Raw genomic sequence first — 26,576 nt, 5'->3', positions numbered from 1 at the left:
TGCACAAGTATCAGTGTTAGCTTAAAAAGGATAGTAGTGCTGTTTAAAGAAAAGAGCAGGATTTCCAGTGTGTACAGCAAGAAATGCAGATTTAAAAGACTTTATGAAAATTAGGAAGTAAAATCATACAGGGAAAACTTCACATATTACCTGAACTCAAGGGATAATCCTATTGTATCTTACAGCTTCAGTTAATGGGATTTATATAACCCCATGTCAAGATCCTGTAGTAATAAACAAGCAGACTAGATAAAAGAAAGTATTTTCAAAACTAGCTAAGGCCACTCAGGGGTTATAACTAAGTCTGCCAAAAATAGACAAAAGACAAAAGAAACTAAAAATTAGGGGAGAACATATGAAGTTGAATTTAAAGTCTTAGAGAATGTCCAACCCAATTTCCTACTTCCTCTGCCTTAGTCTCTCTTGATCCTCTTTTAACTTCACACACCCATGAGTGTGCCCCATAAACTTGCATGTGGGACATATGCCGGCATCTGTGTAAGCATCAGCAGGTCTCTTCAGGCCTAGAGCAAATTGACAAAAGACCAGAGTCAACTCTGCCTGCGCCAAGATCTCTTTTTCAAAACACTAGGCCACAATGAAATGAGAATGATAAGAACCCCCCATTTCCCCTGCCCCTTGCCTCTCTTATCTAATGGAAATAGAAACTGTTCACACACCCGCACACGTCCTTGGGAAGGCTGGTCCTCTTCTCTGTGGCTTTGTTCATCTTGGTTTATCGGTGCTCATGCATTCTCTCTTACCAGATGATGATGTTAACTGGCTTTTGTTTGAATATCTTTATCAACAATTCACCCTGATGCCTACCAGCCATTTCTTTCTATGTTTTTGTTTAGGAAATTGTACCAACTCTTAAGATGGTGCTATAGACCAATTTTTTCATTATCACGCAGACATTTTAGCTACTGAAATCAGTCTCTATTTTGTTTTTGCTTTTCATTACACAACAAATAGATCCACTTAGGTAGGTGTCCAAGAAAATATTAATAAGAACAGCCTGTCCTTGAGTGTTCCAAGAATGTTCAAGTTTCTCAGTAATTTTTTTTTAAAGTCTTACACATTTCAAGGTTATTTTTTGAAGTGTTGGAGCTAAGTGATCAAGAAATTCAGTTACAGATAATATTGGATCTTTGAAGCCCAAACTACGTAATTCATTTGAAAGATTTTTATTTAAGTTTTTTTCTCTGTAGTTCATTTTTTAACCATTTGCTGGTTTGCTGGTGTTTTGTTTAAGGAAAATTGGGAGCATGAAAAGTTAAAATACAGTAAAGGCTGTGTAGCCATCATTTACAATGCCAGACACCATTCTAAGCATTTTACCTGGTTATTTAATTTACAATACTATTAAAACAAAACTCTAACAAAAATGGTACTATAAAATAGGAACCACTTTTGTCTCCATTTTAAAAAGATGAGGGAACTGAGATAACAGAGGAGTTCAGCAACTTGATCAAGATCAGACAGCTAGTAGGTAGGACATTTGAACTTTGTCATCTGATTCCAGATTGCTCAGTTTCCCTAAACTTTGTCTCTGGCAGGTAAACTCTGTATCTTAGTAAAAGTTGAAAAATACTTACATTATTTTGAGTATGCTTATGAAAAATTTGGACTACTGGAATTAGTTTTCACAATAGCTTTTCAGTGTTTTAATATGTGCCTAATATGAATTTTAGTGGTAAACAAATGCTATAAATAATGCAGTTGAATAATCCTTTTCTTTGTTTTTTTAAGCAGCAAGATAATTTTGTAAGCTTTATAAGATTATCAAATTGTGCAACATCATAAATATTGCCATAAATTTTGGACAGTTTTTTTAAAAATTCAAATTGGCATTATTTACAACATCAGGTTTGTGAACTGGGGTTTTTTTCTCAAAGAACTAGATTTCATTTGGGATGATTTAAAAAATTACAGATAATCTTAAGTTTTCAAATACCAATAAACTTCCATGTTACCAGTAGGAGGAATTCAGCAAGCAAACTTTCTGCTGTACTTTACTGCTCTTCAAAGACAATATAGATAATTAGCTGTTAGATGGTATGTCTGTATGCTGTAAATTCTGAGTGTGAAGTGTTTGATCTTTAATTTGATGTTTTCCATTTGTAATGTTACTTCCCAGCTTTGGCTAAGAACTCTGTTTTGTTAGATGATCAGATCCCTGTCTAAAAAATAGAAATGTAATTCAAGGAATCTTTTCTATATATTTTAATATCTTTTAAAACTATTTCACTGTACTCTAGAGGAATGAAAAAACAATAACTTAAAAATCAACATTAATAGAAGTGAAATATAGTAAGTTAATTGTATACAACTTACTTAAAAATTTTTTTACATCAACAAACAAAAAGCTACTGGACAGATAAGACTCATTGTCGTGGTATAGATTCTTTGGAAAGGACTATAGGTTATTTATTTTTATTGCTTAGCTGAGTACTCAGCTAAAAATAATAGCATCCAGAAAGCACAACTGATGAGTCTGTGCCTTGTTGTTCCTACTTGCTAGCTGGTTTCTGTGGGCTCATTATGTGCCTGGTTTTTAGTTTTACTAGTGATTATTTTATTTGAATTAATTGTGACTAGATTTGAAGTATTTATAAAACCTTTAGAGAAGTTGTATCTCACTTTATTTGGGGCAGTGCAGCGTGTCTGGGTTGGTAATGTGCAGGCTTAGAAGCTGGGTATTGTTTGCTGGTGAGGCAGAAATTAACAACTTGAATTCTCAGGAGAGGATGCTGTTATGTCTTTAAACTGTTAAGTTTCCTTTAGGCATAGAAGGGGGTAGTATACTCCTTACTCAAGTCTGTTTTACTCTCAGCTTTATTTTTAATTTTCTATTGCCCTAATCTTCTGGTTATTGTACCATCTTTATATTTTCTTATTCGTTGTGCTTAATTTCAGTGGGAAGAAGAAAGTGTAGAAATAGTGGTTCTTAGGTTAGGTTGTTTGCCTAGGCTATACTGTAGGAAGTTGGCTAACCATGTTTTCAACCCAAACTATGAGGATGGAGGTTACAGGAACCTCTAAAATGTCAGAGTAGGAAAATTAGACATGACCTCTTAATAGCTCAAGAAAAATTGGATGCAGTTTAGCACCATCTGTGAATGCTTTTGAGACTCTCACATATTCTTTCTTTACTGTTCTTCCTTATTCCTCCCAATTAAAGATTTTTCCCCCTCCGCCCTTTCTGAAACAATGCTTTCCTCACTGCCTCCTAGACATTCACTGTTCCCCCTCTATGTCGTTAAAAACCAACTCTTTTTTTTTTTTTTTTTTTCCTAAGAAGAGGAATTTATTTTATGTACTTCCGTAGTGGATATCTTAACAGGGAACATGCTCCAGTTTTTTTTTTGTTTTTTTGTTTTTTGTTTTTTGTTTTTTTTTGAGAGGGCATCTCTCATATTTACTGATCAAATGGTTGTTAACAACAATAAAATTCTGTATAGGGGGGTCAATGCTCAATGCACAATCATTAATCCATCTCAAGCCTAATTCTCATCAGTCTCCAATCTTCTGAAGCATAACGAACAAGTTCTTACATGGTGAACGAATTCTTACATAGTGAATAAATTCTTACATGGTGAACAGTACAAGGGCATTCATCACAGAAACTTTCGGTTTTGATCACGCATTATGAACTATAAACAATCAGGTCAAATATGAATATTCATTTGATTTTTATACTTGATTTATATGTGGATCCCACATTTCTCCCTCTATTATTATTATTATTTTTATTTTTAATAAAATGCTGAAGTGGTAGGTAGATGCAAGATAAAGGTAGAAAACATAGTTTAGTGCTGTAAGAGGGCAAATGTAGATGATCAGGTGTGTGCCTATGGACTAAGTATTAATCCAAGCTAGACAAGGGCAGCAAAACATCCACAAAAACCAACTCTTTTATAAGCCTTCCAGGTATCATTCTGGGGGCTTCTTAAGTGACTCTGAAATTCCCTGCAGCTCTGTGGTTGATTGTCCAGCTGCTTGGTGGAAGTTCGGGAGCACAGTGTGACGCTGATCGAAGTTACCATGGTTTTAAAAATGAACCGATGTCACATCTTATAAAAACAGCTATTGTCTGAAAATATTAACTTAAGTAACTTTAAAGAAAGCTTTTAGAAAATAGAAGTTTTATATTCAAACCCCTTAAGGTATTTTAGAAAATGTAGCTAGCAGTAATTTTTTCTTCCGAGATTTTAAATGTTTTTTAAGGTAACAGACCAGTTCTCTAGTGTGAAGCTTTGAATGGGGATGGAGTTTAAAGAGGTGTCAGGAAGCCATGCTGTGTGGATTTTTAACTCATAGATTCCTTAGGTGTGTTTGCTCTATCCCACCTCTCTCTGCAGAAATTGGAAGGAAGAAATATGGTGCCAAAGGAGATCAGATAAACATGTGTAGGGATTTATGGTCTTATTTCTGATTGACATGTATGAAAACAATGCTCTATTTCAGTTATGAGTGAGGTAGGACTTGACTTTGCATCATAGTTGCCGGAGTCCAGCTCCAGCCAGGGGGGCGTGTGTGAAGCCCAAAAGGATGAGACGGAGTCAGTGCATGGGGAGACAGGACACAGAGTCAGATGGAGGTGGTCTCTCGACAAAGAGCTGATGACAGCTTTATTTATACCATTTTGCACAAGGATATGATTATTCTTTATTTGTTCTTTTGATTAACAAGCATAGGCAAGCTTTTTTCTTTCTATTTCCTTGTAATCTATACATGGTTAGCCAAGTGTTACACAGGTGATTTATTTTTCTGTTCTTTGACCTAAACTTTTCTCAGCAACATTTACTCTATTGTGTTTCTTGTTTCTATGCAAAGCGGTTTCTAAGTAATACATGTGAGCACAGAAACGTGCAGCATGTAGCAGTGACTATGTAGTGTATGGGCTCAGGGTGAAATACAGGTCACCTACTGCTACAGTTAGCTAGGTAGGTATCGTCATCTATATTTTTAATGCAATGGGTACATTTATCCCCTCATAATATTTATTCCATCATAGGTAGATGCAAGATAAAGATAGAAAGCATGATTTAGTGCTGTAAGATGATCAGGTCTGTGCTTATAGACTAGGTATTAATCCAAGCTAGACAAGGGCAACAAAACATCGACGGGTGCAGAAGATTTCTCTCAAAACAGGGGGGGTGAGGTTCTAAGCCTCACCTCTGTTGGCCCTGAATTTCTCACCTGATGGCCCCCCTATGACTGTGCCTGTCTTAGGTTGTTCCTCCCTTGAGGAATCTTACCCATCTCTGGCTAACCAGCCATCTTCTGGGGCCATACAGGAAGATGTAAAGCTGGTGAGAGAGAAGCAATGTGCTTTGAAAAGGTTAGCTCCTTTGTTGTTTTACTTTTTTGCAGATTTATGTCCCATTGCTTCTATGCCCAGTACTTGTCTTGAGGTATCTTTACCACTTGGAAGAATTATGATACTCGGTAATTCCAAATATGAGGCACAGGTTCTAGTAAAAGGCTATAATTAGGAAGGAAGAAGAAAAGCTATGGAAGTAGCAGAAGGAAGAAAACATGAGAAGATTGATTAAATGTCACACAGGGTTATTCTATTCAGTATTCCCCTATAACTCTATTTCTCTAGTTTTCCTATAAAACTCTTCATCACTAATTTCACTAACATTACAAAAATGGGGACATTCCCCCTTCGGTGGAGATGGGGTAGTCACTGTTTGACTAACTAACTGCAGGTTTCGGTATTCCATGCCAAGATCACCATCTGGCCCCTGAGTGTTCTATTCTTCAGGAGCACTGTCCTGAAAAGCTTCTGGGAAGTTTATGTTCTCCTCCTCTCCGTGCTGCTTATCAAGGGTTAGCTTAGCCCTTGGCAACAATGCAAGCAAAAACAAAGCCAGTAGTATAATGGAGAAAAACAAAATCAAGGTGGGTAATAGGGGGAGCCAGCTGCGAGGGCCCCTGCTTTGTGGGGGTCTTCCTCCAGCCTGAGCTTCGCTACCCAGCTTGAGTAGTATGGCTCCCAGCACATAGTTTAAGCAATTTGATCAACATCTTCTTTAAGTTGAGATACTAATTTAAAGGGAAAAAATAAAAAATTGAGCCAAATTAGAGATTGTTTTGTATGAACACAAAGGAATGCTGGAAAGAAAGTTTAGAAAATCATCTCTAATTTGCTGAAAACAGGAAGGCTATGGTAATAATAACTGATTAATTCAAAGTAGTTGCCATCCTGATATGATCAAATACTCTTAATTACATTTGTGAAAAATATCAAGACTGTTAGAAAGTAGAAACATTAGCAATGCTTTGGTATTTTTCATCTTTTTTTTTTTTTTTTTTACTTATTAGAGGCTTTTGACAGATCAGGATGCCCTCCTTTCACTCAAGTCACATAACTAGCGGCTGATTCTGAGCCTTGCTCCCCAGGCCTTCAGTTGGTCTTGACTGTGACTTTTCTTTCCCAAGAGGCATAACAACATTGGAGAAAAAGACTTTACTTAATTAAATGGACCAGAGTTAGAATCTGTTATGCAATAGCTGTGTTTTCTTGGGAAAACTTTTCCTTTATAAACCTCAATTTCCTTATCTGGGCAATTGGGATGATTGGTCTAACATGTAGGGATTATATAAGATAATGTATGCAAAGTGTCTAGTGCATTTCCAAATACATAATAGTAATGCAGTAAGTTGTTTGTATTTCTCTTTTTTATATATTCTAAAATTGGACTCTAATGGTAAATAAATGTCTCTGTCCCCTCTGTCAGTGGCTTGTGCTTCATAGTGCTAACAATTGCCTTTACATTTTTCCCACCCACATCCCCCATGAAAGAGCATGCTTCTCTTACAATTACACTAGAATAAATTGAAACCCAAAAGTCCCCAGATGTGTCTATTAGTGACTACAAAAATATGTTGTAGTGAAAAATATCAGTATACTGAAAGGGCAACAAAACTACAAAATATATATAGACATTAGTAAATTTATAAATTGTATTTGGTATATTTTATTTTAATATCAAACATCTAAACGTACAAACTGACATTTTTGGTTCTTGTCTCATTCTTTTTAGCAGAAAATGAAGTACACACTTCACAATGGAGTGAAATTTTTAAAATTAGGCTATAAACCCACTTAAAGAGAAAAAAACTTACTGAAATTGTAAATCCATTGAAGAATTGTGCCCAGATGTGTTTTAGACTACTTACCACTGTGTGTCTTCAAATACAGCCAACTTAAAAAGATACAGAAACTATTTTCAAAGTAAAATCACAAACTACCTAATACTTTATTCAATTTAACCCAGCAAAAATTTTTGAATGCCAAATACTAAAAGGGTCTCTATAATTGCAGCTAAGGGATTGTCCCTGGCCCCAAAAATGCTTCAGTCCAGCAGATTTATTATAATATAAAATAGAATAAGTTGATCAAAATTGGAAAAAAAGAAAAATAAGCTGTAAGATCCATGAAGCCATGACTATTTTTACCATAACTGTTCCTTTGTACCTAATATGTTATTTTATTTTTACACTTTTGGGATTATGCTCTGTGTATGTTGTGTGTTTCCTGCTTTTTTTCATTTGGCTCTATAGCATGAGCATTGTCTCATATCCTTAATTGCATTAAAATGTCTGACGGCTCTAAAGTATTGCATCATGTAAGAATAGCTTAAACTTCTGTTGTTGACTGTGTTGTTTGTATAGTCGCTACTTCAAGCCCCAGTGGAAATGAAAGAGCAAAATATCAGAATATCAGTAATGTTGATTTTTTTTTTTTTTTGAGAGGGCATCTCTCATATTTATTGATCAAATGGTTGTTAACAACAATAAAATTCAGTACAGGGGGGTCAACGCCCAATGTACAATCATTAATCCATCTCAAGCCTAATTGTCGTCAGTCTCCAATCTTCTGAAGCATAACGAACAAGTTCTTACATGGTGAACGAATTCTTACATAGTGAATAAATTCTTACATGGTGAACAGTACAAGGGCAGTCATCACAGAAACTTTCGGTTTTGATCACGCATTATGACCTATAAACAATCAGGTCAAATATGAATATTCGTTTGATTTTTGTACTTGATTTATATGTTGATCCCACATTTCTCCTATTATTATTATTATTATTTTTATTTTTAATAAAATGCTGAAGTGGTAGGTAGATGCAAGATAAAGGTAGAAAACATAGTTTAGTGCTGTAAGAAGGCAAATGTAGATGATCAGATGATCAGGTGTGTGCCTATGGACCAAGTATTAATCCAGGCTAGACAAGGGCAGCAAGACATCCACGGATGCAGAAGATTTCTCTCAAAGCAGGGGGGGTGAGGTTCTGAGCCTCACCTCTGTTGATCCCCAAATTCTCACCTGATGGCCCCCCTGCGACTGTGCCTGTCTTAGGTTGTTCCTCCCTTGAGGAATCTTACCCGTCTCTGGCTAACCAGTCATCTTCCGGGGCCATACAGGGAAATGTAAAGTTGGTAAGTGAGAGAGAAGCCATATTGTTTGCAAAGGTTAGCTTTTTACTTCTTTGCAGATTTATGCCCTGTGGCTTCTATGCCCAGCACTTGTCTCGAGGTATCTTTACCACCTGGAGGAATTATGATACTCGGTAAATTCTATATGAGGCAAGAATTCTATTTAAGGGATGTAATTAGGAAGGAAGAAGAAAAGCTATAGATGTAGCATATGAAGGAAACATGGGAGGATTGATTATTTCTTTGACATATCTTCTTGTATAGTACCTTAAGTATGGATAGGTTTTAAACTACTAACTAATTTGCACACACATATTAACATAATAGGAATACGGTGACATAAACAAAGTAAATCTATAATTACCATCCATCTCCAGTGAAGCCAAGAAAACCATTTAGGCACCCTAGACATTTGTGAAAATTTATCTATGATATGATGGATATTGTCCAACTGTACTTGAACCATCAGACAAATTAAAGCAGCCCATTTCTGGGATCTGTTCACATCCCATATGTTCTTTTAACCATAGATAGTCTATAGTCATGAGATTTTGGAGTGCTACAACTTGCACCCCTCCCAACTCCTGGTTGAGTTCCAACAGTACAGATCCGGTCAAATTCGTTGTCTCACTGTATGCACATGCCAGCCTAGACATCTCCCTCCTCATTCTTATGGCAAGTCCATGAGACGGTGGGCTGGACGCAGCCACAACCGCAGCATCGTCCGGATCCCTGTGGAGGCTTTTTGATGATCATCCCCCGGCACAAGTCCTCCAGAGAGTGCTGATGCCGGAAGCTCCTCCTCATATCGTATCTTAGTTCATTTTCTGGGTATCCAAGCTAGGCCTTGATCTTCTGCGTAGAAACAAACAGACCCTTTGCCCACACTTTGACATGCCCTCTATACCACTGTGCAGAACTCATTGGAGGTCAGCACACAGTAACTGCTTTTTTTTTTTTTTTTAATTAAGAGAAAGGAATATTATCAGAAAAGTGTACCTCCATAGCTGATCATCTGACACCCTTTAAGTGATCAACATTAAGGATATTTAAAGCATGCATTGATTTTTGATTTACCAATAGTGTTATCCTGTTAAGGAGTAATCCCCCTTTTCTTTCTTTCTTTCTTTCTTTTTTTTTTTTTAATTTTTAATCTACACTTACATGAAGAATACTATGTTTACTATGCTCTCCCCTATATCAGGACCCCCTAACAACCACATTACAGTTACTGTCCATCAGCTTAGCAAAATGTTGTAGAGTCACTACTTGTCCTCTCTGTGTTGTGCAGCCCACCCTCCCCTTTCTCCCTCCCCCCCATGCATGCTAATCTTAATACCCCCTTCTTCTTCCCCCGCCTTATCCCTCCCTGCCCACCCATCCTCCCCAGTTCCTTTCCCTTTGGTACCTGTTAGTCCATTTTTGGGTTCTGTAATTCCGCTGCTGTATTGTTCCTTCAGTTTTTCCTTTGTTCCTATACTCCTCAGATGAGTGAAATCATTTGGTATTTCTCTTTCTCCGCTTGGCTTATTTCACTGAGCATAAGACTCTCCAGCTCCATCCATGTTGCTGCAAATAGTTGGATTTTTCCACTTCTTATGGCTGAGTAGTATTCCATTGTGTATATGTACCACATCTTCTTTATCCATTCATCTACCGATGGACATTTAGGTTGCTTCCAATTCTTGGCTATTGTAAATAGTGCTGCGATAAACATAGGAGTGCATCTGTCTTTTTCAAAATGGAGTGCTGCATTCCTAGGGTAAATTCCTAGGAGTGGAATTCCTGGGTCAAATGGTAAGTCTGTTTTGAGCATTTTGATGCACCTTCATACTGCTTTCCACAATGGTTGAACTAATTTACATTCCCACCAGCAGTGTAGGAGGGTTCCCCTTTCTCCACAGCCTCGCCAACATTTGTTGTTGTTTGTCTTTTGGATGGCAGCTATCCTTACTGGTGTGAGGTGATACCTCATTGTAGTTTTAATTTGCATTTCTCTGATAATTAGCGATGTGGAGCATCTTTTCATGTGTCTCTTGGCCATCTGTATTTCTTTTTTGGAGAACTGTCTGTTCAGTTCCTCTGCCCATTTTTTAATTGGGTTATTTGTTTTTTGTTTGTTGAGGCGTGTGAGCTCTTTATATATTCTGGACGTCAAGCCTTTATCGGATCTGTCATTTTCAAATATATTCTCCCATACTGTAGGGTTCCTTTTTGTTCTATTGATGGTGTCTTTCGCTGTACAGAAGCTTTTCAGCTTAATGTAGTCCCACTTGCTCATTTTTGCTGTTGTTTTCCTTGCCCCGGGAGATATGTTCAAGAAGAGGTCACTCATGTTTATGTCTAAGAGGTTTTTGCCTATGTTTTTTTCCAAGAGTTTAATGGTTTCATGACTTACATTCAGGTCTTTGATCCATTTTGAGTTTACCTTTGTATATGGGGTTAGACAATGGTCCAGTTTCATTCTCCTACATGTAGCTGTCCAGTTTTGCCAGCACCATCTGTTGAAGAGCCTGTCATTTTGCCATTGTATGTCCATGGCTCCTTTATCAAATATTAATTGACCATATATGTTTGGGTTAATTTCTGGGGTCTCTAATCTGTTCCACTGGTCTGTGGCTCTGTTCTTGTGCCAGTACCAAATTGTCTTGATTACTATGGCTTTGTAGTAGACCTTGAAGTTGGGGAGTGAGATCCCCCCTACTTTATTCTTCTTTTTCAGGATTGCTTTGGCTATTCGGGGTCCTTGGTGTTTCCATATGAATTTTTGAATTATTTGTTCCAATTCATTGAAGAATGTTGCTGGTAATTTGAGAGGGATTGCATCAAATCTGTATATTGCTTTGGGCAGGATGGCCATTTTGACGATATTAATTCTTCGTAGCCATGAGCATGGGATGAGTTTCCATTTATTAGTGTCCCCTTTAATTTCTCTTAAGAGTGACTTGTAGTTTTCAGAGTATAAGTCTTTCACTTCTTTGGTTAGGTTTATTCCTAGGTATTTTATTCTTTTTGATGCAATGGTGAATGGAATTGTTTTCCTGATTTCTCTTTCTATTGATTCATTGTTAGTGTATAGGAAAGCTACAGATTTCTGTGTGTTAATTTTGTATCCTGCAACTTTGCTGTATTCCGATATCAGTTCTAGTAGTTTTGGAGTGGAGTCTTTAGGGTTTTTTATGTACAGTATCATATCATCTGCAAATAGTGACAGTTTAACTTCTTCTTTACCAATCTGGATTCCTTGTATTTCTTTGTTTTGTCTGATTGCCGTGGCTAGGACCTCCAGTACTATGTTAAATAACAGTGGGGAGAGTGGGCATCCCTGTCTGGTTCCTGATCTCAGTGGAAATGCTTTCAGCTTCTCGCTGTTCAGTATAATGCTGGCTGTGGGTTTATCATATATGGCCTTTATTATGTTGAGGTACTTGCCCTCTATTCCCATTTTGCTGAGAGTTTTTATCATGAATGGATGTTGAATTTTGTCAAATGCTTTTTCAGCATCTATGGAGATGATCATGTGGTTTTTGTCTTTCTTTTTGTTGATGTGGTGGATGATGTTGATGGATTTTCGAATGTTGTACCATCCTTGCATCCCTGGGATGAACCCCACTTGGTCATGGTGTATGATCCTTTTGATATACTGTTGAATTCGGTTTGCTAATATTTTCTTGAGTATTTTTGCATCTACATTCATCAGGGATATTGGTCTGTAATTTTCTTTTTTGGTGGGGTCTTTGCCTGGTTTTGGTATTAGGGTGATGTTGGCCTCATAGAATGAGTTTGGGAGTATTCCCTCTTCTTCTATTTTGTGGAACACTTTAAGGAGAATGGGTATTATGTCTTCTCTGTGTGTCTGATAAAATTCCGAGGTAAATCCGTCTGGCCCTGGGGTTTTGTTCTTGGGTAGTTTTTTGATTACTGTTTCAATTTCTTTGCTTGTAATTGGTTTGTTTAACTTTTGTGTTTCTTCCTTGGTCAGTCTTGGGAGGTTGTATTTTTCTAGGAAGTTGTCCATTTCTTCTAGGTTTTCCAGCTTGTTGGCATATAGGTTTTCATAGTAGTCTTTAATAATTCTTTGTATTTCTGTGGAGTCTGTCGTGATTTTTCCATTCTCATTTCTGATTTTGTTGATTTGTGTTGACTCTCTTTTTCTCTTAATAAGTTGGGCTAGAGGCTTATCTATTTTGTTTATTTTCTCAAAGAACCAGCTCTTGGTTTCGTTGATTTTTGCTATTGTTTTATTCTTCTCAATTTTGTTTATTCTCTGATCTTTATTATGTCCCTCCTTCTGCTGACTTTAGGCCTCATTTGTTCTTCTTTTTCCAGTTTTAATAATTGTGATGTTAGACTATTCATTTGGGATTGTTCTTCCTTCTTCAAGTGTACCTGGATTACTATATACTTTCCTCTTAAGACTGCTTTCGCTGCATCCCACAGAAGTTGGGGCTTAGTGTTGTTGTTTTCATTTGTTTCTGTATATTCCTTGATCTCTATTTTGATTTGTTCATTGATCCATTGATTATTTAGTAGCATGTTGTTAAGCCTCCATGTGTTTGTGAGCCTTTTTGTTTTCTTTGTAGAATTTATTTCTACTTTCATACCTTTGTGGTCTGAAAAATTGGTTGGTAGAATTTCAATATTTTGGAATTTACTGAGGCTCTTTTTGTGAGCTAGTATGTGGTCTATTCTGAAGAATGTTCCATGTGCACTTGCGAAGAATGTATATCCTGTTGCTTTTGGATGTAGAGTTCTATAGATGTCTATTAGGTCCATCTGTTCTAGTGTGTTGTTCAGTGCCTGTGTGTCTTTACTTATTTTCTGCCCGGTGGATCTATCCTTTGGGTGAGTGGTGTGTTGAAGTCTCCTACAATGAATGCATTGCATTCTATTTCCCTCTTTAGTTGTGTTAGTATTTGCTTTACATATGCTGGTGCTCCTGTATTGGGTGCATATATATTTAGAATGGTTATATCCTCTTGTTGGACTGAGCCCTTTATCATTATGTAGTGGCCTTCTTTATCTCTTGTTACTTTCTTTGTTTTGAAGTCTATTTTGTCTGATATTAGTACTGCAAACCCTGCTTTCTTCTCACTGTTGTTTGCCTGAAATATGTTTTTCCATCCCTTGACTTTTAGTCTATGCTTATCTTTGGGTTTAAGGTGAGTTTCTTGTAAGCAGCATATAGATGGGTCTTGCTTTTTTATCCATTCTATTACTTTATGTCTTTTGATTGGTGCATTCAGTCCATTTACATTTAGGGTGACTATTGAAAGATATGTACTTATTGCCATTGCAGGCTTTAGATTCGTGGTTACCAAAGGTTCAAGGTTAGCTTCTTTAGTATCTTACTGCCTAACTTAGCTCGCTTATTGAGCTGTTATATACACTGTCTGGAGATTCTTTTCTTCTCTCCCTTCTTATTCCTCCTCCTCCATTCTTCATATGTTGTGTGTTTTGTTCTGTGCTCTTTTTAGGGGTGCTCCCATCTAGAGCAGTCCCTGTAGGATGCCCTGTAGAGGTGGTTTGTGGGAAGCAAATTCCCTCAGCTTTTGCTTGTCTGGGAATTGTTTAATCCCGCCATCATATTTAAATGATAGTCGTGCTGGATACAGTATCCTTGGTTCAAGGCCCTTCTGTTTCATTGCATTAAGTATATCATGCCATTCTCTTCTGGCCTGTAGGTTTTCTGTTGAGAAGTCTGATGTTAGCCTGATTGGTTTTCCTTTATAGGTGACCTTTTTCTCTCTAGCTGCCTTTAAAACTCTTTCCTTGTCCTTGATCCTTGCCATTTTAATTACTATGTGTCTTGGTGTTGTCCTCCTTGGATCCTTTCTGTTGGGGGTTCTGTGTAATTCCATGGTCTGTTCGATTATTTCCTCCCCCAGTTTGGGGAAGTTTTCAGCAATTATTTCTTCAAAGACACTTTCTATCCCTTTTCCTCTTTCTTCTTCTTCTGGTACCCCTATAATATGAATATTATTCCTTTTGTATTGGTCACGGTCACATATTTCTCTTAGTATTGTTTCATTCCTGGAGATCCTTTTATCTCTCTCTATGTCAGCTTCTATACGTTCCTGTTCTCTGGCTTCTATTCCTTCAATGGCCTCTTGCATCTTCTCCAATCTGCTTATAAATCCTTCCAGGGATTGTTTCACTTCTGTGATCTCTTTCCTGACATCTGTGATCTCCTTCCGGACTTCATCCCACTGCTCTTGCATTTTTCTCTGCATCTCATCCCACTGCTCTTGCATTTTTCTCTGCATCTCATCCCATTGCTCTTGCATTTTTCTCTGCATTTTTGAATTCTTTTTCAGGAGGACTAGTTAGGTCTGTCTCCCTCTCAGGTGTTGTCTCTGTGATCTTTGTCTGCCTGTAGTTTTGCCTTTTCATGGTGATAGAGATAGTTTGCAGAGCTGGTACAAGTGACCGCTGGAAGAGCTTCCCTTCTTGTTGGTTTGTAGCCTTTTCCTGGGAGAATAGCGACCTCTAGTGGCTTGTGCTGGGCAGCTGTGCGCAGACAGGGCTTCTGCTTCCTTCCCAGTTGCTTTGGGGTTTATCTCCGCTGTTGCTGTGGGGTTGGCCTGGCTGGGGCTGTTCCTCCAAAATAGTGGAGCCCCGTTGGAGGGGGAGCGGCTGGGAGGCTATTTATCTCTGTAATGGGCCTCTGTGCTCCCTGCTGCCCAGGGGGTTAGAGTGCCCAGAGATCCCCAGATTCCCTGCCTCTTTTCTAAGTGACCTGTCCTGCCCCTTTAAGACTTCCAAAAAGCACTCTCCAAACCAAAACAACAACAGCAACAATGAGAGAGGGAACAGAAAGAAAAAAAAAAAGGAAAAAACACGCGATTTTTGTTTTTTTTTTTTTTGTCCTCACGTGCCGGTCCCAGGCACCCGCTCACTGGTCCTGCTGCCCTGTCTCCCTAACACCAGGGTCCCTGTCCTTTCAAGGCTTCCAAAAAGCACCTACGCACCGGTCCCGCAGGGAAGGAACACTCGATATTCTTTGTCCTCAGGCGCTGGTCCCAGGCACCCGCTCACCAGTCCCGCCTCCCTGCCTCCCTATCACCGGGGTCCCTGTCCCTTTAAGGCTTCCAAAAAGCACTCACCAAAAAGAGAGAAAAAAAGGGGAAAAACGCGCGATTTCCTCCGTCCTCAGGTGCCGGTCTCAGGCACCCACCCACCGGTCCCACAGGGAAAAACGCGGGATATTCTTTGTCCTCAGGTGCCGGTCCCAGGCACCCGCTCACCAGTCCCGCCGCCCTGCCTCCCTAGCACCAGGGTCCCTGTCCCTTTTAGGCTTCCAAAAAGCAGTCGCAGAAAAGAGAGGAAAAAAAAGGGAAAAATGCGCGATTTCCTCTGTCCTCAAGTGCCGGCCTCAGGCACCCACCCACCGGTCCCGCAGGGAAAAACGTGGGATATTCTTTGTCCTCAGGTGCCGGTCCCAGGCACCCGCTCACCAGTCCCGCCACCCTGCCTCCCTAGCACCGGGGTCCCTGTCCCTTTAAGGCTTCCAAAAAGCGCTCACCAAAAAGAGAAAAAAAAAGGGGAAAAACGCGCGATTTCCTCCGTCCTCAGACGCCAGTCTCAGGCACCCGCCCGCTGGTCCCGCAGGGAGAAACGCGGGATATTCTTTGTCCTCAGGTGCTGGTCCCAGGCACCTTCTCACCGGTCCCGCCCTCCTGCCTCCCTAGCAACGGGGGCCCGTCCCTTTAAGGCTTACAAAAAGCACTCGCCAAAAAAAAAAAAAAACCGCTCCGGTTTCTTTCCACCCGCCGGGAGCCTGGGGGAGGGGCGCTCGGGTCCCGCCGGGCCAGGGCTTGTATCTTACCACCTTCGCAAGGCGCTGGGTTCTTGCAGGTGTGGATGTGGTCTGGATGTTGTCCTGTGTCCTGTGGTCTCTATTTTAGGAAGATTTTTCTTTGTTATATTTTCATAGCTCTATGTGTTTTGGGGAGGAGATTTCCACTGCTTTACTCACGCTGCCATCCTGGCTCTGCCCCCCAGTAATGTTGATTTTTATCATAAAGTATATTCAAATTTATTTTCTTTATTAAACATCAAAGTTAGTGCCAGGTCACTATATTATACCGTTTAGCCTTATACATAAGCTGTGAGACAGTACTATTCAGATTAGATGTAAAAAAGGTAGATTTCCCTATTTACTGATTTAGGTGGCCATTCATATGTATATATACGTACACGCTCATAATTTTCTTAGTTTTACCCAAATTAACTTGTTTATTTTGATATTATCATTTGTTGAAATATTTCTTTATAATAAACCTATGGGTATTTTTTAGTCTATTGAAAGTATAGATTATTGACAGTAAATTTGAATATCAAGAATACATTTTGCCTACTATTTTTGTCTCACTTTCTCTGGCCTCATCATTCATTTTATTGAAATATTTCTTTTTGAAATATTTACATGTATAGCATTGCTTTTTAGCTATTTTAGATAGAGAGGAAGCTATCGTGTCCTGTAATTTAACCTGTTGTTCATTCCTCCTGTATAGTGCAGTTCATAGTATTTCACTCGGATGTGAAGAGTAAATTCTTTAAAAACAGGTAAAGCCCCTACCACAGTACTCGAAAGAGTGGGCACAGAATAAATGACCACTTCATTCTCTTACTTTCCTGTTTGCACTATAAGTTATAGCATAAACTGGCTATAGAAGATTCTACCAGGAAAAATGCTGTCTCAGTTGGAGCCTTTTAAAAAGTGACCCTATCTGTCAGAGATATTGCTCCCATCAGGCAAGGTGTTAGACAAGGGTGATTTCTAAGGTTTCATTCCTACTCTGTAATTTGAAGATTCTGAAACAGTGAAAATAACTGGTAGGCTTCATTAGGTAGTACAGTCTCAAGTTTAGGATAATTTAGTTTGAGAGTTAAATCCTAAAATAGATGTTAAGCCATTTACAAACCTCAGTGAGCTATTTTTTAATTGAGAGTCCAATCTCAGTTAAAGAGAGTCCAATCTCTTATGAATTTATACTAGATTGTTTTAGATTTTCCTTGAATCATAGTTATTTAATTTGTATATAAAATATAATTCTAATTCTGTGTGATTGTGACAAAATAGTGAAATTCAAACACAAACTGGTCTTTTTTTTTTTTCCATCTTGCATCAGTCTTTTCTCTGTATCACATGGTCATTTTTCTAATTCTTTACAAGATAAAAATATGCTTCTTTCCATCACCCACCAACAACTGCTAACTCTGTATCATGTGACTTTGTGATGGGCAACAATGTCAGCAGATGTGTTTATGATGCCCACTCTTCATTCAGTTTAACTTCACTCATAACTAATGGGAAAATTGTAAAATCAAGATACTGCCCACAAACAGTTCTTAAAATGAAGTATTTCATGCTATTAACTTGTTTTGTGATTTGTGCTTTCTTTGCTTAGAAGTACTGGCAGAATGGGGACGAAAGTGACTTACTTGTTCTAACCCCTCGGTGGTAGCTGTCGTTTTCCTGCAGCCTTGGCTTAGGTCCCATGTGACAGGGTGCTCTGCAGGCTGCCCCTTGTCCCATGCATGGACTGCTCTGACCTTGGATTGCAATGAGGGCAGAACCATTTAGGAGCACTGAACAGTGTGGCTTTTGTTCTATTTGTTTTTATATGTTCTAAATTGGCTCAAATCAGGCTTCCCAGAAGATAATCTTAGGGTGGGACTTACAATTAGAGCAGCATTTCTCCAAAGATGAGAAAGATGTGCCCTATCAACCTTTTATATTAGGTGTTCTCTCTAGGCTTGCTCTAATTCTTTTAAAAGGTTCCCTTCCAGTTCCTTGTCAGGGTCTGATATTTGTGGCCTTCCTCTCTGACACACACTTGGGGTCTCTGCAGTTTTCCGCATCACCCTCAAAGGGCAGAATTGACCTAGAATTCAAAGACTTGGCATTAGTTTTGTATTGCTGCCATAACAGATTACCAAAAACATAGTGGCTTAAAACAACATAAGTTTATTATTTCACAGTTCTGTAGGTCTGATGTCCAATACATGTCTCAGTGGGATAAAATCAGGGCTGGGCAGGGCTGCACTCCTTTCTGGAGGCCTCTCTAAGGAGTCTTCCCTGTCCTTTCTAGCTTCTAGATGCTGCTTATATTCCTGGTTTCATGGCACTTCCACCGTCTTCAAAGCCTGCAGTGTCGCATCTCTGCTCCCTTAGACACATTTCCCTCTTACTGACTACAGCTGGGGAAAGTGCTCCATAGTAAAGATTTGTGTAATTAGTTTGGGTCACCTGGATAATGCAGGGTAATCTTCCCATCTCAAGGTCCTTTATCACATCTGCAAAATCTCTTTCACCATGTAAAGTAACACGTACACTTTCTGAGAGTCGGTACCTGGGCATTTTTCAGGGCAGTACTCTTCTATCACATGCTCTCCTCCCTTTCCCTGGACCACACGGGCCTGGGGACTCAGAAGACACTGCCCATCCCTCTTCCTCATCACTGCCGCACTGCCGTGGACTCATGATATAATCATTTTTAAAAATACAAAACCCAGTGCATCTGGCTCCAGATCAGGGCTTCTCAGCCTATTTTCCTTCTGCTTTAACAGACTAGATTTTTGGCTATCTCTCCTCTGCTTTCCTGCAGCAGCTCTAGGTCTTGTTTTCAATGCCTTCACTGAGTCCTCAATGTGCCCATGTTCGTCCTGCAACTTTCCTTAGCCCTGCATGTTAAGACATACTAAAGTGGCTATAGAATCCCAACAATTGCAGGTTTTTGGACAATGATCCACAACCCCATCATCAGGGCCCTACTCCTTCCCTTTGTAGCTTTTCTCTGTAAAGAGAACTTTGGGGCTCCTAAAACCAGCTAAGAAGTTGAATCAGTTTATCATTCAAATGTTCAAAGGGAAAGGATGATCAGGTAAAAAGATATGGCCCCTGCCCTCAAGAAGGTAACAGTCTGATAGGGAGACAGACATGCAGGATGATCATTGCAGTGTCCAGGATGCACATGTGCATCTGTGTGATGTATATATGTGCCTGCTGTGTGTATGTTACAATGGGAGCTCAGGACAGGGGAATCCCCAGTTCTCCCTTGGGGATTCAGGGAAAGTTGTCCAGAGGTGGCTGGGGTTGGGGAGCTGGCAGCATGACCATGCAAACCACATAAGTCTTTTGCTTTCACTCAGTCTGTATGGAAAGAGCTATGCTTGTGTAATTTTTTCTTATTAATGTATCATTGATACACACTTTTATGAAGGTTTCACATGAAAAACAATGTGGTTGCTACATTGACCCATATTATCGAGTTCACCCCCCAAACCCCATTTCAGTCACTGTCCATCAGTGTAGTAAGATGCCACAGAGTCACTACTTGTCTTCTCTGTGCTACACTGTCTTCCCCGTGACCACCCCCCATACACCCTATGTGTACTCATCATAATATCCCTCAATTCCCTTCTCCCTCCCTCCCCACCCACCCTCTCCCACCCTTCCCATTTGGTAACTGCTAGTCCCCTCTTGGAATCTGGGAGTCTGCTTCTGTTTTGTTCCTTCAGTTTTGCTTCATTGTTATACTCCACAAATGAGGGAAATCATTTGGTACTTGTCTTTTTCCACCTCGCTTATTTCACTGAGCATAATACCCTCTAGTGCCATCCATGTTGTTGCAAATGGTAGGATTTGTTTCTTTCTTATGGCTGAATAGTATTCCATTGTGTATATGTACCACCTCTTCTTTATCCATTCATCTACTGATGGACACTTAGGTTGCTTCCGTATCTTGGCTATGGTAAAGAGTGCTGCAATAAACATAGGGATGCATATGTCTTTTTGAATCTGAGAACTTGTATTCTACGGGTAAATTTCCTAGGAGTAGAATTCCTGGGTCAAATGATATTAGTGTTTTTAGTTTTTTGAGGAACCTCCATACTGCTTTCCACAGTTGTTGAACTAGCTTACATTCCCACCAGCAGTGGAGATGGGTTCCCCTTTCTCCACATCCTCACCAGCATTTGTTGTTCCTAGTCTTTTCAATGTTGGCCATCCTTACTGGTGAGAGGTAATATCTCATTGTGGTTTTAATTTGCATTTCTCTGATGATTAGCGATGTGGAGCATCTTTTCATATGCCTGTTGGCCATCTGAATTTCTTCTTTGGAGAACTGTCTATTCAGATCCTCTGCCCATTTTTTAATGGACTTATTTGCTATTTGGGTGTTGAGGCGTGTGAGTTCTTTATATATTTTGGATGTTAACCCCTTGTTGGATCTGTCATTTACAAATATATTCTCCCATCCTGTAGGATGCCTTTTTGTTCTGCTGATAGTGTCCTTTGCTGTACAGAAGCTTTTTAGCATGATGTAGTCCCATTTGTTCATTTTTGCTTTTGTTTCCCTTGCCAAAGGAGATGTGTTCAGGAAAAAGTTGGTCATGTTTGTATTCAAGAGATTTTTGCCTATGTTGTCATCTAAGAGTTTTATGGTTTCATGACTTACATTCAGGTCTTTGATTCATTTCCAGTTTACTTTTGTGTATGGGGTTAGACAATAATCCAGTTTCATTCTCTTGCATGTAGCTGTCCAGTTTTGTCAACACCAGCTGTTGAAGAGGCTGTCATTTCCTCATTGTATATCCATGGCTCCTTTATCATATATTAATTGACCATATATGCTTGGGTTTATAACTGGGCTCTCTAGTTTGTCCCATTGGTCTATGGGTCTGTTCTTGTGCCAGTACCAAATTGTCTTGATTACTGTGGCTTTGTAGAAGAGCTTGAAGTTGGGGAGTTTAATCCCCTAGCTTTATTCTTTCTTCTCAAGATTGCTTTGGCTATTTAGGGTCTTTTGTGGTTCTACATGAATTTTAGAACTATTTGCTCTAGTTCATTGAAGAATGCTGTTAGTATTTTGATAGGAATTGCATTGAATCTGTAGATTTCCTTAGGCAGGATGACCATTTTGACAATATTAATTCTTCCTAACCATGAGCACGGGATGAGTTTCCATTTATTGGTATCTTCTTTAATTTCTCTCTTGAGTGTCTTGTGGTTTTCAGAGTATAGGGCTTTCACTTTCTTGGTTAGGTTTATTCATAGGTATTTTATTCTTTTTGCTGCAATTGTGAATGGAATTGTTTTCCTGATTTCTCTTTCTGCTAGTTCATCATTAGTGTATGGGAATGCAACAGATTTCTGTGTATTATTTTGTATCCTGCAACTTTGCTGAATTCAGATATTAGATATAGTAGTTTGGGGGTGAATTCTTTACAGGTTTTTATGTACAATATCATGTCTCTACAAACAGTGACTGTTTAACTTCTTCCTTACCAATCTGGATGCCCTTTATTTCTTTGTGTTGTCTGATTGCCGTGGCTAGGACCTCCAGAACTATATTGAATAAATGTGGGGAGAGTGGGCATCCTTGTCTTGTTCCTGATCTTAAAGGAAAAGCTTTCAGCTTCTCGCTGTTAAGTATGATGTTGCCTGTGGGTTTGTCATATATGACCTTCATTATGTTGAGGTACTTGCCCTCTATACCCATTTTGTTGAGAGTTTTTATCATGAATGGATGTTGAATTTTGTGGAATGCTTTTTCAGCATCTCTGGAGATGATCATGTGGTTTTTGTCCTTCTTTTTGTTGATGTGGTGGATGATGTTGATGGATTTTTGAATATTGTACCATTCTTGCAACCCTGGAATAAATCCTACTTGTTCATGTTGGATGATCTTTTTAATGTATTTTTGTATTTGTTTTTTAATATTTTGTTGAGTATTTTTACATCTGTGTTCATCAGGGATATTGGCCTGTAATTTTCTTTTTTTGTGGTGTCTTTTCCTGGTATTGGTATTAGAGTGATGCTGGCCTCATAGAATGAATTTGGGAGTATTCCCTCCTCTTGTACTTTTTGTAAAACTTTAAAGAAAATGGGTATTAGGTCTTTATTAAATGTTTGGTAGAATTCAGCAATGTAGCCATGTGGTCCAGAGGTTTTGCTCTTAGGTAGTTTTTTGATTACTGATTCAATTTAGTCGCTGGTAATTGGTCTATTCAGATTTTTTGTTTCTTCTTGGATCAGCATCGGAAGGTGGTATTTTTCTAGTAAGTTGTCCATTTCTTCTAGGTTATCCAGTTTGTTAGCATATACTTTTTCATAGTATTCTGTCATAATTCTTTGTATTTCTGTTGTGTCCATAGTGATTTTTCCTTTCTCATTTCTGATTCTGTTTATGTGTGCAGACTCTTTTTTTCTTGATAGATCTGGCTAGGGGTTTATCTATTTTGTTTATTTTCTTGAAAAACCAACTCCTGCTTTCATTGATTCTCTCTTTTGCTTTATGTTTATATTCTCAATTTTATTTAATTCTGCTCTAATCTTGTTATGTCCCTCCTTCTACTGACTTTGGTTCTCACTTGTTCTTCTTTTTCTAGTTTCGTTAATTCTGAGTTCAGACTGTTCATATGGGATTGTTCTTCTTTCCTGAGGTAGGCCTTTATTGCAATATACTTTCCTCTTCGCATGGCCTTTGCTGCATCCCACAGATTGTGGGGTGTTGAATATTGTTGTCATTTTTCTCCATATATTGCTTGATCTCTGTTTTTATTTGGTCTTTGATCCATTGATTATTTAGGAGCATGTTGGGAAGCCTTCATGTGTTTGTGGGCTTGTTTGTTTTCTTTGTGTAATTTATTTCTAGTTTCATATCTTTGTGATCTGAGAAGCTGGTTGGTACAATTTCAACCTTTTTGAATTTACTGAGGCTCTTTTTGTGACCTAGTGTATGATCTTTTCTTGAAAATGTTCCATGTGCACTTGAGAAGAATGAGTATCTGTTGCCTTTGTATGGAGTGTTCTGTAGATGTCTGTTAGGTCCATCTGTTCTAATACATTGTTCAGTGCCTCTGTGTCCTTACTTATTTTCTGTCTCGTTGATCTGTCCTTTGGAGTGTGTGGTGTGTTGAAGTCTAAAATGAATGGACTGCTTTCTCTTTACCCCTTTCATTCTGTTAGTATTTGTCCCACATATTTAGGTGCTCGTACATTGGGTGCAAAGCTATTTATAATGGTTATAAATAGCTTCGGCCCTCCCTATATCATTATGTAATGTAGTTCTTTGTCTCTTATTACTTTCTTTGGTTTGAAATTATTTTGTCTGATAGAAGTACTGCTAGTCCTGCTTTTTTCTCCTTAGTATTTGCATGAAATATCTTTTTCCATCCCTTCACTTTTAGTCTGGTATGATTTTGGGTTTGAAATGAGTCTCTTGTAGGCAGCGTATAGATGGGTCTTGTTTTTTAATCCATTCTGCTACATTATGTCTTTTGATTGGTGCATTCATTCCATTTACATTTAGGATGATTACCGATAGATAAGTACTTGATTGTCATTGTAGGTTTTAAATTTGTGGTTACCAAATGTTGCAGGATATCTTTCTCACTATCTGACAGTCTAACTTTAATCTGTGGTTACTCTATTTCAGACATGATCTAAAGGTACTTTTTTTTCCCTCCCTTCCTTCCTCTTCTTCCTCCTCCACACTTTGTATGTTAGGTGTTATGTTCTGCACTCTGTGTGTCCTTTGACTAAATTTTTGAGTAGTTGATTTAATTTAGTATTTACTCAGTAATTAATTGGTCTACTACCTTTTCTGTGGGTTTACTTTCTCTAGTGACAGTTATTTAGCCTTAGGTACATTTCCATCTAGCACAGTCCCTTTAAGAGATCTTGTAGAAATGGTTTAATGGCAGTGAATTCCCTCAACTTTTGCTTATCTGTAAATTATTGTTTAATCTTTTCTTCAAATTTAAATGATATTCTTACCAGGTTGTATTCTTGGTTGGAGGCCCTTCTGTTTCATTCCATTGAATATGTCATACCACTCCCTTCTGGCCTGTAAGGTTTCTTCTGAGAAGTCTGATGATAGCCTGATGGGATTTCCTTCGTAGGTGATCTTTTCTCTCTCTGGCTGCTTTTAATACTCTGTCCTTGTCCTTGGTCTTTGCCATTTTAATTACTACATGTCTTGGCATTGTCTTCCTGGGGTCCCTTGTGTTGGGAGATCTGTGCACTGCCACAGCCTGAGAGACTATCTCCTTCCCCAGATTGGGGAAGTTTTCAGCAATTACCTCCTCAAAGACATTTTCTATTCCTTTTTCTCTCTCTTTGTCTTCTGGTACCCCTATAATGTGAATAATATTCTGCTTGGATTGGCCACACAGGTCTCTCATTCTTCTTTAATTCCTAGAGATTCTTTTTCTTTCTGTGCCTCTGCTTCTTTGTTTTCCTGTTCTCTAATTTCTATTTCATTTACCTTCTCCTCTACTACATCTAATCTGCTTTTAAATCCTTTCATTTTATGTTTTATTTCAGATTCTGTATTCTTTAGCTCTTAGAGGCTTTTTCTCAAGATTTCTGTCTCTTTGTTGAAGTTCTCCCTTACATCTTGAATATTTTTCTGTACATCTGTATTTTTATTACTTTTATTTTGAAATCTTTATCAAGAAGATTGGTGATTCCACTTTCACTAAGCACCCTTTCTGGTGTTTTTTCTTGTATTTTTGTTTAGACCAAATTACTTTACCTCTTCATTTTTTAAAAATATTTTCTATGAAATGATAGCTTTGTGTAGACGGTGCCCGCTCATACCCAGAGGCTCAGTTTCCTGTGCTGGATCCCCAGCTGTTGGTGTGCACTGGCTGTGGCACCTCTCTGCCTTGCTCTTAGTGGTGTGATCTCAGGTGGGCTGTGTGGGCCATCAGCTGATTGCATGAGCAGGGAGAATACTCTCCAGAGCTGCTGAGGTTGGTGCTGCCCTCCCTCTGGCTGCTGCAATGGTGAGCCGCAGGAGAGCGGGTCTAGTGCCTGGAGGAAAGAGCTTGGTTGGGAGGCTTTCCTGCCTTCCCAGCTATAACACCTGCCTCACCTGCCTCCCCTGTCAGGGCAACTGGGCCCTGCACAGAGGGAGAATCCTTATTGCTGTGCGTTTGTGGCTGCCATGGGTGGAGCCACCCTCTGGTCTTCCTGCCGTGATGGTAGGGGTGGCAGATGATCAGCACTGGCACCTGCCTGGAGGAGTGAGCAGCAGGCTGTGCACCACAGGAGAGAGCCTCGGGGCTGTGTTGCCAGCCAGGAGGATGGAGCATCTGAAGCTCCCGAGAGTTCCCATCCTGCTGGGCTGAGCAGGCTTGGGAAGGTCTTGTTCATCTGCCCTTTCTCCTGAGCAAAGAGCTCTGTGTATTCTTTGCCTTTCTAGTGCCCCTTTCACTGCTGTGAAGTCACTCAAACTGACAACTTTTCTTTTGTCTCGGGAACTGGTAGTGTGTCCCTGTTCTCCACAAGCAGTTGGAATCACAGCCTCTCCAAGTATTCCTTCCATCTTTGCTTTTCAACCCCATTAATCTCCAGAGCACCATGTAATGTGGGTTTGTGTTCATGGAGCAGATCTCCAGGGCCAGGAGTTCAGGGGTCCTGGGCTTCTATTCCCTCCCCTCTCTGCTCCTCTTCCTCTCACCTGTTGGTTGGGTTGAGAACAGAATTGCCACTGGATTGTGGCATTGCCACTTTACCCTTTTCTGTGAGGTCTTCTCTTCTTCCAAGATGTAGACAGACTCTTCTGCAGTCTTCAGATCATTTTCCAGATTAATTGTATTTGCTGTATTTTCATGTTCTGTGTGATTTTGGGAGGAGGTTTCTTCCTGTCTTCTTAACACTGCCATTTTTCTCCCAGAATCCCTTTAAAATTACTCTTAAAAATTTGGGAATAAATTTTGCAGAAAGAAGTTCTACCACAAGGTGACTGCAGCAGAGTCCTGGAACTGCTGCTTGACTACAGTCAGAGTCCTGCGTCCCTTGGATCCTCTCCGTATTCGTCAAGGTTGGAGTGTCCCTTAGGTGTTGTGTTTGGACCCCTGTCCTGGGTCTGTGACCTCCTGTTTGTCTGCACTGTGATGTAGTATAGGTTAAGAAATAAGGAAACTAATATCCACTGTGTGATAAGCACATAGTGTATTTCACTAAAATTAACACATCCAGTTTTTAGAAGCCTGTGAAATGGGCCTACATTTCCACAAATGAGAAAAACTTAGGAGACTTGCCCAGAGTCAGATGCTCATTGACAGAACCGTACACAAGTGTTTGGCTATTACATCAA

General features: G+C 39.2%; 1 protein-coding gene across 9 annotated transcripts in view; it reads left to right on the top strand.

Annotated features, from left to right (window-relative positions):
- Nucleotides 1-26,576, top strand: part of BCKDHB (branched chain keto acid dehydrogenase E1 subunit beta) — a 355,238-nt gene that overhangs the window by 310,288 nt on the left and 18,374 nt on the right. For 6 of the 9 annotated variants that reach the window (XR_012124142.1, XR_012124140.1, XR_012124139.1 and 3 more), the window contains one exon: nucleotides 26,200-26,300. The exons of the other annotated variants lie outside the window; for them this stretch is intronic. Coding sequence is in view for 1 of the 6 variants with exons in the window: in XM_073219360.1 (XP_073075461.1) it covers nucleotides 26,200-26,300 (101 nt within the window). In the remaining 5 variants the exon portion in view is untranslated. The remainder of the gene's footprint in view (nucleotides 1-26,199; nucleotides 26,301-26,576) is intronic. 9 annotated transcript variants of the gene reach the window in all.

This window comes from Manis javanica, chromosome 13 (genome assembly GCF_040802235.1).
Source record: "Manis javanica isolate MJ-LG chromosome 13, MJ_LKY, whole genome shotgun sequence".
Classification (NCBI taxonomy): domain Eukaryota; kingdom Metazoa; phylum Chordata; class Mammalia; order Pholidota; family Manidae; genus Manis; species Manis javanica.
The sequence above is the reverse complement of the archived record's forward strand: the minus strand, read 5'-3'. Positions and strand labels throughout refer to the sequence as shown.